At 39.4% G+C, this 12,500-nt stretch overlaps 1 protein-coding gene across 1 annotated transcript in view; it reads right to left on the bottom strand.

The window, feature by feature from the left end:
- Window positions 1-12,500, bottom strand: part of LOC145407533 (uncharacterized) — a 100,580-nt gene that overhangs the window by 62,172 nt on the left and 25,908 nt on the right. The window contains exons 6-9 of the mRNA XM_080278457.1: window positions 8,295-8,396; window positions 7,404-7,566; window positions 6,823-6,973; window positions 1,720-1,887 (exon numbers count right to left, since the gene is read on the bottom strand). Of these exons, the coding sequence (XP_080134583.1) occupies window positions 1,720-1,887; window positions 6,823-6,973; window positions 7,404-7,566; window positions 8,295-8,396 (584 nt within the window). The remainder of the gene's footprint in view (window positions 1-1,719; window positions 1,888-6,822; window positions 6,974-7,403; window positions 7,567-8,294; window positions 8,397-12,500) is intronic.

Here is a 12,500-nt window from a genome sequence, read left to right as displayed (position 1 = left end):
ATAGATAGATATAGACAAGGAAAAATGGATAGTGTAGACAGACAGACAGATAGACAGATAGATAAATAGACAGATAGACAGATAGCGTACTAAATCATTCATTATTTAATCATCTAATTAACACGTGGGATTTATTAGTGCTCTCTCTCTCTATCTCTCTATCTATCTCTATCTCCTTCCCATTTCCTCATTCCTTATGGCGTGTCTATCTCTCTCTCTCTCTCTCTCTACCTACCTACCTAACACCTTTACCTCAGCGATTCATTTCAAGGTCCGAATGGTAAACCTCCTTTTGGACCTTATGGACAGAGACTCGAAGGGCGATATATGAATGATTTAAGCAACAAAGATGACAGTAACCCATGAGGCAAAATAAATCGCTTAAGAAATGGTGTTAGGGACCGACGAGAATGCACACCTGACACACCTTCCCCCAGGTAAATCCAGAGATGTAATTAACCTGGGAGAAATGCAGGTAGGCAGGAATCTTAAAATATCTAGATTAATCCTTCACCTTTCTTGTTATCCACCTCAGTATTAAGACAGGATTTAAGAGGGATTTTACTGGGAGAGATGGGGTGAGGTGGGAGCCAGAATCATCATCATCATCATCATCATTATCATCATCAGCATAATCTTAAACCTATTTCCACCCATGAGATGAGACAAGGTGGAATCATCATTATCATCATCATCATCTCAAACCTACTTCCACCTAAGTGATGAGACGAGGTGGAATCATTAACATCAGTCATCATTATTATCATCGTCATCATTTTAAAATATCATCTGTTCAGTTCTTTCTGAGAGAAGAACTTGTAGGCTTCCGGCTCTGTTATTTTTCCTTCATTAAAAAAAAAAAAAAATACGATGCACAACACTCCGTCAACGCCAGTAACATTTATGATTTATTTCCGCATCCGGATCCGGACCCTGATGCACCTTTAAATCTGATCAGCCCACAGGCCGCGTCCACACGTGTGCTGAAACAAGTGTTGGGAACATGTAAGCAACACAGTAACGAACAAGCTGCAAACATGTCAGGAACAGCAGCGTCCACATGATGTTGGCCTGGTATGGACACACTTATCCCATCACCTCTGCTGCCAGTGTTCGAAGCTTCACTGAAACATGTTTGCATACATCTGTCCAAATACTGCTGCAAACATGTACCCGGACATGTTGCCAATATATGTTCGAGGGGACGTGTGGACGCGCCTTTACTGGAACTATTGGCCACAAGAACAATACAAGGCAGCGTTTTTGTCCTCAGCCTTATCATCCCTTTAACCAGGTCAACGTTGGTGAAAAGCGCCTCGTGTTGGGTCAGCGACAAGAGATCTGTTTAAGGCCTCAGCAATATAAGGTATCGCTGACTGAACCCCTATTCCCGCCCTAGCAACCCCTCTCACATCGCTCTCTATCAACCCCTCTCACATCCCTCTCTATCAACCCCTCTCACATCCCTCTCTATCAACCCCTCCCACATCCCTCTCTAGCAACCCCTCCCACATCCCTCTCTATCAACCCCTCTCACATCCCTTTCAATCAACCCCTCTCACATCCCTTTCTATCAACCCCTCCCACATCCCTCTCTATCAACCCCTCTCACATCCCTCTCTATCAACCCCTCCCACATCCCTCTCTATCAACCCCTCTCACATCCCTCTCTATCAACCCCTCTCACATCCCTCTCCATCTCCTCTAAATCTCTCTCACCTGGTCCATGTTGTTGAAGAGCGCCTCGTGTTCGGTCAGGGTCAGGAGGTCGGTTCGGAACTTGAGCGGAATGAGGTATCGCTCTATTCCGAACCTGCAGGAGTTGATGAAGGACTGCTCGCAATTGATGAGGCTAAACACAGTCCCCTGGCGATCACCTGGGCTGCCCTGGGGGGGGAGGAGGGAAGGGGAGGGAAGAGGGAGTGGGGAGAGAGAGGGAGGGAAGAGGGAGTTGGAGGGAGGGAGGAGGGGAGACGAAAAGAACAGCTATAGATGATGTATGACAAACACATAAACAGACATAGATAAATTGAGAGAGAGAGAGAGATAGATAGATAGAGAGATAGAGAGAGAGAGAGAGAGAGAGAGAGAGACTAGAAAAACAAGAAATATAAACACAAGTAGAAATTCATCAATCAGTATCTATCTATCAATTTATCTATCTACCTTTCTATCTAAGTCTCTATCAATCAATCTATCTTCTCAGTCTGCCTGCTTATCTATCTGTCTATCTATTTACCTGTCCAAGTATCTATGTCTTTCTATCTGTCCATCTATCTATCTATCTGTCCACCTGTACCCCCAACCCACCTGTCTGTGTCTGTCTATCTACCTATCTATCGATTCTTGTCTATACACCAATCTATCTATCTATCTATCTGTCTATCTATTGGCCACAGTCGAAGAACTATAATCAAACTTTCCCATCATCATCATCATTATCATCATTTCTATCATCATCATTATCGTCATCATCATCATTATCATCACCATCATCATCATTATCATCATCATCATTTCTATCATCATCATTTCTATCATCATCATTATCATCATCATCATCGGTATCGGCGAAAACATGGCCGAAACGCCGATTCTTCTCCGGTTTATGCTGTGATTTAAGACACTGATAAGCACATGGTTACTATAATTACCCGTAAGATAACATTATCATTTATCAACATTAAATATCCATTACTATATCGCACCGTCATCAAATAACTCAAAATAAAATGAAAAAGTAAAATATAAAAAAAGGATTGGCATAGTAATCAGAAAAGTATCGCCCATTTATAAGTCTCGGTTTTTCAAAATTAATATACCAGATCTACTTTTTAAAATCAAAAATCAAACCCAAAAATTAATCTATCCAAAAATTAATCTACCCCAAAAATTTATCTACCCCAAAAATTAATCTACCCTCAAAATTATCTACCCAAAAATTTATCTACTCAAAATTTATCTACCCCAAAAATTTATCTACCCAAAAATTTATCTACTCAAAATTTATCTACCCCAAAAATTTATCTACCCCAAAAATTTATCTACTCAAAAATTTATCTACCCAAAAATTTATCTACCCCAAAAAATTTATCTACCCCAAAAATTTATCTACTCAAAATTTATCTACCCCAAAAATTTATCTACTCAAAATTTATCTACCCCAAAAATTTATCTACTCAAAATTTATCTACCCCAAAATTTTATCTACTCAAAATTTATCTACCCAAAATATTATCTACCCAAAATTTTATCTACCCAAAAATTTATCTACTCAAAATTTATCTACCCCAAAAATTTATCTACTCAAAATTTATCTACCCCAAAAATTTATCTACTCAAAATTTTATCTACCTAAAAATTTATCTACCCAAAAATTTATCTACTCAAAATTTATCTACCCCAAAATTTATCTACCCCAAAAATTTATCTACCCAAAATTTTATCTACTCAAAATTTTATCTACCCAAAAATTTATCTACTCAAAAATTTATCTACTCAAAAATTTATCTACCTCAAAATTTATCTACCCAAAAATTTATCTACTCAAAAATTTATCTACTCAAAATTTTATCTACTCAAAAAAAGGGTAAATAAAAAAAACAAGGGCAAAAAAAACACAATACTTTTTATATTTACAAAAATTTACAAAAAAAAAATAATTATATACTTTTTTTTAATTTACAGAAAAAATAGGAGAAAAAACGAAATTAATAAAAAAATAAAAATAATAATAATAATAAAAATAATTGATCTGAAAATCCATATACAGTTTATTTACAAACTATTATTATTATTATTTTTTTTTTTATTTTTTTTTTTTGGGGGGGGACCCGAAATCTGAAGTATATAATTTTTGGAAAATATATAATGCAGGTTTTCATAGTTTCAGACAATCACATTATTATTATTATTATTATTATTATTATTATGTACTGGATCAAGTTTGTGACAATTCTCTCTCTCTGTCTCTCTCCCTCCTTCCTTTTTAGAGTTCCGGAAGCTCCCTAACACTTTTTCCTAAGCGATTTATTTTATTACACGTGACTGACCCCCTGTGTAATATACGTGAAAATATCTTTGTAGTACCGGCCGTATGAAAAAAATAAATCGCTAAGGAAGAGGTGTTAGGGAGCTCTGTACTCAATGTGAACACTGTCTGAAACTCTGAACACTTGAACACACAGACACACACATGACAGTCACGAAGAAGTGCTGCTCTGTTACTGGCACTAGACACAGGAACACATTTACTAGTCACGAAGAAGTGAATACTGCTCTCTTACTGGCACTGGTTCAAGTACTTCTCTACTGTACAATTTATCTATCTACTTATCTATCTACTTATAAAAAATACCTGTACAAAGTTACTTACATCTGCTACTGTACAAATGATCTACACACCCCCTCACTGGCCTTACATGTACTTCAATATACATTACATTACATGTAGCACACAATTTACAAGTACTATACATTACATTTGAGTAACTTAAGGTAATGTGTAATGGTAGGGGGTAATGTTATGGTGGTATTTAAGGTGGTGTGGTGGTATTTATGGTGGTAGGGTGGTATTTGTGGTGGTGTGGTGGTATTTGTGGTGGTGTGGTGGTATTTAAGGTGGTATGATGGTATTTATGGTGGTGTGGTGGTATTTAAGGTGGTATGGTGGTATTTATGGTGGTGTGGTGGTATTTAAGGTGGTGTGGTGGTATTTGTGGTGGTATGGTGGTAGTTATGATAGTGGCGGCCATGGTAGTATTAGACACACTACATACACTTTACTTATTGTGTTCAAAGACTTCATTATGAGTGACGAGAAATGAAGTCAGATAATCACCACATCATTAGCACATTACACCTTGAGACTCTGCCGTACATTGCTATTACACTACTACTTCCAGAGGCGAACCCACAGGGGGTGTCTGTATGATGCAGTGACCCTTGAAGTATACCTGAAGTGACCCTGTATACCTGGCCAGCCCTCATACGCACAACATCTTAAAGGGTTGCAACAGGTATACGCAAAATTAGCCCTGAAATATACCTACCCACCCCCTTCCTGATATACCCCACACCACCTCAAACACCTGTACCTGGCCCGTCCATAATTACACTTAACAACCCCACTATTAAAATCCTAATTGTGCTTCTCCTATGTAATTAATTCTGCCACACCCTCCATCACTGACACACAAGGCTATATTCAGGTGCAATACTAGAATGATTCGCCGCTGGACAAGTGTTAAGGAGTCTCCCCAGCCAATGTAAACGCGGTTCTCTATCAACACATTGCAAGCACCTGTGTTAACCAACATAGACGAGGCACTGCAATCACACTTCTTCAACATCACCTCAACTTTGCAACACTCCCTCACCACCACCATGGCCCCCCCCTCACCACCAGGCACTTATCCACTTAACACCAGGTACTTATACACTTAACACGAAGTACTTATAATACTTAACACACTCTGGTTTGTGGGTTTGTACAGAAAAATATATTTCTACTTTATCACACAACTACATCTTATTCTACACATTAAATTCTAGGGCGATTTATTTTATTTAATTCCTGTATCTTTAACATGATTTTTGTCACCTTAAAATCAATACCCTTTTCCCTTAAAATTGGCCTAAAATCCGTACTCCTTCCCCTTAAACTGACCTAAAATCTACACTCCCTTCCCTTTAAATTGCCCTTTCAATTGGCCTAAAATCAATACTCCTTCCCCTTCAAACTGACCTAAAATCAACACTCCTTTCCCCTTAAATTGACCTAAAAACAATATACCTTTAAATTGGCCTTAAATCAATACTCCCTTCCCTTTAAATTGGCCTAAAATCAATACTCGTTTCCCTTTAAATTGGCCTAAAATCTATACCCTTTTCCCCTCAACCTGGCCCGAAACTGCCATCCCTTCATCAGCTGTAGCAATAAATTTACGCTGAGGGATGATGCTAGTCACGAAGAAGTGCCGTCAGAGGGCGAAATTCTAGGCCAGGTTAGAGTGAAAAGAGTATAGAAAAAAATATATATACACTTCCTTCGTGTTTACAGGAATTAAATAAACACAGTGAGTGGATGGTAACTGGTTCTGGACTCCCTAACACCTTTTCCACAGCGATTCATCCTCCTGATTACACCTGAGTATCACCTACGTAATTAAGTCAAGGTATAATTAACACGATCTGGCGTACGGGCAAGGTGAAGGCGTAATTAAGGAGACTAAATCGCTAATGGGATGATGATAGGGAGTCCACGCCCAGAATACTAATAAACACAATCTGGCATACGGGACAAGGAGAATAAATCGCTAACAGGAAGATGTCAGGGAGTCCAAGGCTAAATTACATACTACAGGTGTTAAGATGGACATAATTACAGGTGTGCTAATTAGGCTACAAATTACCTCATTACCTGTCAACAATCGATTTATTTTTATTAAATTCCACCTTTTATCACCTTACTCCTTACTCACCTTGAATCTCTCTCTCTCTCTCTCTCTCTCACACACACACACACACACACACACACACACACACACACACACACACACACACACACACACACACACACACACACACACACACACACACACTTCACAATTCTGCTTTTCGTCCTCTCCTTTCCCCATTCTCTCCTTTCTCCCTCGATTCTCTCTCCCTCTCTCTCCTTTCTCTCTCTCGCTCTACCTGTGACGTCATGGAGATGTGGACGAGTCTATCTTGAAGGAGGGGGGGGTCTCTCTCCCTCCCTCCCTCTTCTCTCCCTCCCTACCTCCCTCCCTCCCTCCCTCACACACTAATCCCCCATCCTACCTCAGACGCGAAGGAGATATGGGAGAGTCTATTGTTGCGAGGGGGGAGGTCGGAGGGGGCCAAGGAGGGGGCGGATCCATTTGCCAGTCCACGGGGGGGCTTGGACACCCCCCTCCGGTACACCTCAAGGGGCAGCTCCTCTCCACACTCCCTAGGGACACGGAGTAGTGGTGAGAGGTGTGGTGATGTGGTGATACAGGAATTTAACATCAAAAATAAATCTCTAGGAAAATATATCTACTTATCTTTCTATCTATTTATCTATCTATCCATCCACCTATTCATCTATCCATCTGTCTTTCTATCTATCCATCCATCTACCTATCTAACCATCCTTCCATCCATCCATCTATCAATCTGTCTATCTATCCATCCATTCATCTATCTATCTATGTATTTATCTATCCATCCATCCATCTATCTATCCATTTTTCTATCTATCCATCCATCCATCTATCAATCTATCCATCCATCCATCCATCTATCTATCAATCTATCCATCCATCCATCAATCTATCCATCCATCCATCTACCTACCTACCTATCCATCAACCCATCCATCTACCTAGCCATCCACTCACCTGATTAAGTCCAAGATGGCGTGTTCCTCGGCCTTCACCACGTTACGGTGCCCCACGAATATAATATAATCCCCTTCCAGCAGCCCAGCTCTCTCGGCCGGGGAGTTACGGTCTATCCTCTCGATCCGCGGCGGTTTAGTCCACGCCACGCTGAATCCGTAGCCTGGATGGACGACGATGATGCGTAGACAAAATAGACAGATAGACAGATAGATAGAGTGAAGAATAGAGACAGATAGATAAGGATAATGAATAAAATAGACAAAATATACATAGTTTTGTTTCTGTCATTTTTGTAAGTTTTCAGGTCAGTGAAAGGGGGATTAGGGAGGAAGACAGGGTTAAGCCGCGTGTGTGTGTATGGCTTGAGCAGCAGGGTTCAAGGAGACGCACATACGTACACACACACACACGGTCAAACTCCACCAAGGTTCAAGGAAACGCACATACATATATACTTACCTATACTGTACGGTATATCTACACGTGTATACATAGATTCTCATACACGTACACACATACACAGTTACATACATTCCATACATAAAACACACACACACACTCTCTCTCTCTCTCCCTCTCTCTCTCTCATCTTGTGAGGAGTGAGAGGCTTCTTAAACGTATTATGGAGAAAGGATGTCTTTTTTTATATTCTGACCTAGTTATTATTATTATTATTATTATTATTAACATTATTATTATTATTATTATCATCATTATTGTTGTTCTTTGTTGTTGTAGAAGTAGTAGTAGTAGTAGTAATGGTAGTAGTAGCAGTAGTAGTAGCAGTAGTAATAGTAGAATAATAATAATAATAATAATAATAATAATAATAATAATAATAATAATAATAACAATAATAATAATAATAATGATAATAATAATACCTACCTTGCGTCCCCTTCGTTACGGTGACGGATATGGTGTACGGTGTCTGTCCCTTAGGCGGGGGTACTGCCTGGCACCTGCCCTCACTACTACCCCCCACCACACCTGGACCAAGTAATTAGCAGGTGAGCAGAGGTAATTAACAGGTGTATGAAGGTAATTAACAGGTATATGAAGATAATTAACAGGTAAAGGTGATTAACTGGTATATGAAGGTAATTAACAGGTATATGAGGGTGATTAACAGGTATATGAAGGTAATTAACAGGTATATGAAGGTAATTAACAGGTATATGAAGATAATTAACAGGTAAAGGTGATTAACTGGTATATGAAGGTAATTAACAGGTATATGAGGGTGATTAAGATATATGAAGGTAATTAACAGGTATATGAAGGTAATTAACAGGTATATGAAGGTAATTAACAGGTGTATGAAGGTAATTAATAGGTGTATGAAGGTAATTAACAGGGAAAGGTAATTAACAGGTATATGAAGGTAATTGACAGGTATTTAAAGCAACATACGTAAATATGAATACAACTCTTATTCATTTTCTCTCTCATTCTCTCTCTCTCTCTCTCTCTCTCTCTCTCTTCACTCTAGTTATCTATCTGTCTGTTTGTCCGTATGTCTGTTTGTCTGTCTCTCACTCACTCTCTCTCTCTCTCTCTCTCTCTCTCTCTCTCTCTCTCAATATGATTGGTCTAGAGTCCAGAGGCGAGATTAGGGGATGGGGGAGGAAGAGGGGAGGGGAGGGGAGATGAGGGAGGGAAGGAAGGAAAACTAGGAAAGAGGAGGAGGAGGAGGAAAGTGGAGAAAAAGAGGAAGGAAGGGGAGGAAGTGGATAGGAAGAAGGGAGAGAGAGAGAGAGGAAGGGGAGAGGGAGGGAGGGAGGGGAGAGGAGAGGAAGAAGGAGGGGAGAAGGAAGGTAGGGATGGAGGAGAAACAGAAGAGGGGAAGAAAGTAAGGAAAGGAAGAGAGGAAAGGAAGGGGAAGGGAGAGAGGGGAGAGAAAGGAAGGCTGAGAGAGAGGGAGGGAAGACAAGCGGAAGGGGATGAAGGGGGAGAGATGGAGAGAAAAGGGAGGGGAGGGGAAAGAGAGAGAGGGAAAGAGAGAGAGAGAGAGAGAGAGAGAGAGAGAAAGGCAATTCCACTGATCCCCTGTGTCGTTTTCTAAGTACACACGACAGACACGCACACACGTACACATACACACACACGCACACATGTACCTAAATACCCACACAAATTGATCTAAATTCTCTTCCCCTTTCCACCTCTCTCTCTCTCATACATACAGACGGCCAAGTACACATGCAACCATCAAATATACATACATACATAAATACATACACATACATACATACATAACGTACATATATAGATAAGAGAAGGGAGTGAGAAGTGAAGAGGAAAGACACAGGGAGAGAGAGAGAGAGAGAGAGAGAGAGAGAGAGAGAGAGAGAGAGAGAGAGAGAGAGGATGAGGAAAGAGAAAGTGGAGAGAAAATGAGAGAGGAGGAAAATGGTAGAGAAAATTAAGGAATGAGGAAGTGAAAATAGAAGAGGAAGAGGAAGAACGAGAGAGAGAGAGAGAGAGAGAGGCCTGGGGGTAAGCAAGGAAGTCTCCCCTCAAATCAGGTTATCACGTCATCTCCGTTTTCTCTCAAGCCCACACCACCACATTCCCTTCATCTCTCTCTCTCTCTATCTATCTAATCTCTCTCTCTCTCTCTACATGGATACATTCATAGTCTCTCTCTCTCTCTCTCTCTCACATGCATACATTCATGATTCACTCTCTCCCTCACATGCACACATTCATGATTCTCTCTCTCTCCATGCATACATTCATAGTTTCTCTCTCTTACATGCATACATTCTCTGTCTGTCTGTCTGTCTCTCTCTCTCTCTCTCTCTCTCTCCTAAAATCATAGTAACAGCCATCGTAACTACTACAATAATCGTAAGGGAAAATAATAATACGTCTATATTTATTCGTAAGTGCAAATTATTTCGTAGTAAGTGTGTGTGTGTGTGTGTGTGTGTGCATATTTCAGTTCCTGTCCGTTTGTGTGTGCGTGTGCGTGATGTCCGTGTACATGCTTGTGTACGTATCTAACTACGTTCACACCCGTGCATATGCTAAGTACTTCCATGTACGTGCATTTTAAAATACGTTCATATGTGCATTTACTAAGTACGTTCATATGTGCATTTGTTTCATACGTTCATGTGCGTGCAATGAAAGTCGAATACGTTCATAAGCGCGTAGGCAGCGTGTGTACGTTCATGTGCGTTCGCTTGCTAAATACGTTCACATGTGCATTACTTACGTTCATGTACGTATGCTTGCTAAATACGTTCACATGTGCATTACTTACGTTCATGTGCGTATGCTTCCTAAATACGTTCACATGTGCATTTCTTACGTTCATGTGCGTGCAATCCTAAGGAGACTACGTTTACAAGTGCGTGGGTAGCGTGTACATCCATGTGCGTATGCTTGCCAAATACGTTCACATGTGCATTTTGCGCCCAGGACTGCGCATGTGTACCTTAAAGAGAGAGCGCGTGGTGTGTGTGTGGGAATTATAACTAAGAAAATAAAAAATAATAATAATCATGAACATAATAATAATAATAATAATAATAATAATAATAATGGTAGCAATAATAATAATAATAATAATAATAATAATAATAATAATAATGATAATAATAATAATAATAATAATAATGGTAGCAATAATAATAATAATAATAATAATAATAATAATAATAACTATAATAATGATAATAATAATAATAATAATAAACAGTAGAGTAAAATGATAATAATAAAAATAAATAATGCAATAATGTTAAATCAATTAGTACACCTTTTTAAACAATTATTATTCTCTTCATTAACAAGAAGGTTGAGTATAATCCTTTCACTTTAACTTGGCCCAGATTTTCGTCCTTTTCCAGATCATTTCACGTAGAGAGAGAGAGAGAGAGAGAGAGAGAGAGAGAGAGAGAGAGAGAGAGAGAGAGAGTAGGAAGAAGAATGAAAGAAGAGAGGAGAGAGTAAGGGAGGAGGACGAAAGAGAGTGGAGGAGGAGGAAGGGTAAGGAGGAAGAATGAGAGAGAGAGAGAGAGAGAGAGAGAGTAAAAAAACAAAAAATCAATTCGAAAAATATTATTACACAATCTAGAAAGACGAAACAAAATCCATAAAAAATGAAGTAAAAGAAATATATATTATTCTTAAAGTCAAAAATATATATATATATTCTTCCCACACACAGCCACGCGCTCAGAGCCAACACGCGTTCCAGACACGTTCAGGACACGTCTGGAACGCGTTTGGGCGCTGGATATCGCGACCTACATTCGTCCAGTATCACTTCCTCCGATCCGTCCGGCCAAATGATTCGCTTCGTGATGTAGTTTCGTGAGGGCAGCGGCGGCGGTGTCTGGTCGTCTTCGTCATGCGCTGGACAGACACAAAACACGTGGTGCATTCGTGAGATGTAAACAAAAGCACGTGGTGAATGTAAGACACGTGGTTGAGCAGATGTAAACAGAAGCACGTGGGTTGTTTTAGTGGAGGATGTAAACAGAAGCACGTGGTGAATGTAAACAATGACACGTGGTTGGGTCGAAGATGTAAACAGAAGCACGTGGTGAATGTAAACAAAGACACGTGGCTGAGTCGAAGATGTAAACAAGAAGCACGTGGTGAATGTAAATAAAGACACGTGGTTGAGTGGATGATGTAAACAGAAGCACGTGGGGAATGTAAATAAAGACACGCGGTTGAATGAAAAATGTAAATAAAAGCACGTGGTGGGTGTCAAATATAAACAAAGACATGTGCACGGCTGTCACATGTAAACAAACACAAATCACAGCATCAAAAATAAATAAAATCATATATATATATTTTTTGTAAACATGATAACTCAAAAATCAAAATAAAAAATAAATCTGGTCTAAAAGAAATATATAAATGTCTGAAAAAAATAATCAGTACAATATATATTAAAAAAAATATATATTATCTTAAAAAATTAATAATCTGAAAAAGAAAATGGAATGTACAAAAAACTGGTTGATCTTGGAAGAATTTTTGAGAGAGAGAGAGAGAGAGAATTTGGGGGAAGGGGGGAAGGAGGAAGGAAGGAAGGAAGGAGGGATGGATGGATGGAAGGAGAAGGGA

Source organism: Coenobita brevimanus, chromosome 73, assembly GCF_032717465.1.
Source record: "Coenobita brevimanus isolate Jiangsu-jjx chromosome 73, ASM3271746v2, whole genome shotgun sequence".
NCBI classification, from domain to species: Eukaryota; Metazoa; Arthropoda; class Malacostraca; order Decapoda; family Coenobitidae; genus Coenobita; species Coenobita brevimanus.
The sequence above is the reverse complement of the archived record's forward strand: the minus strand, read 5'-3'. Positions and strand labels throughout refer to the sequence as shown.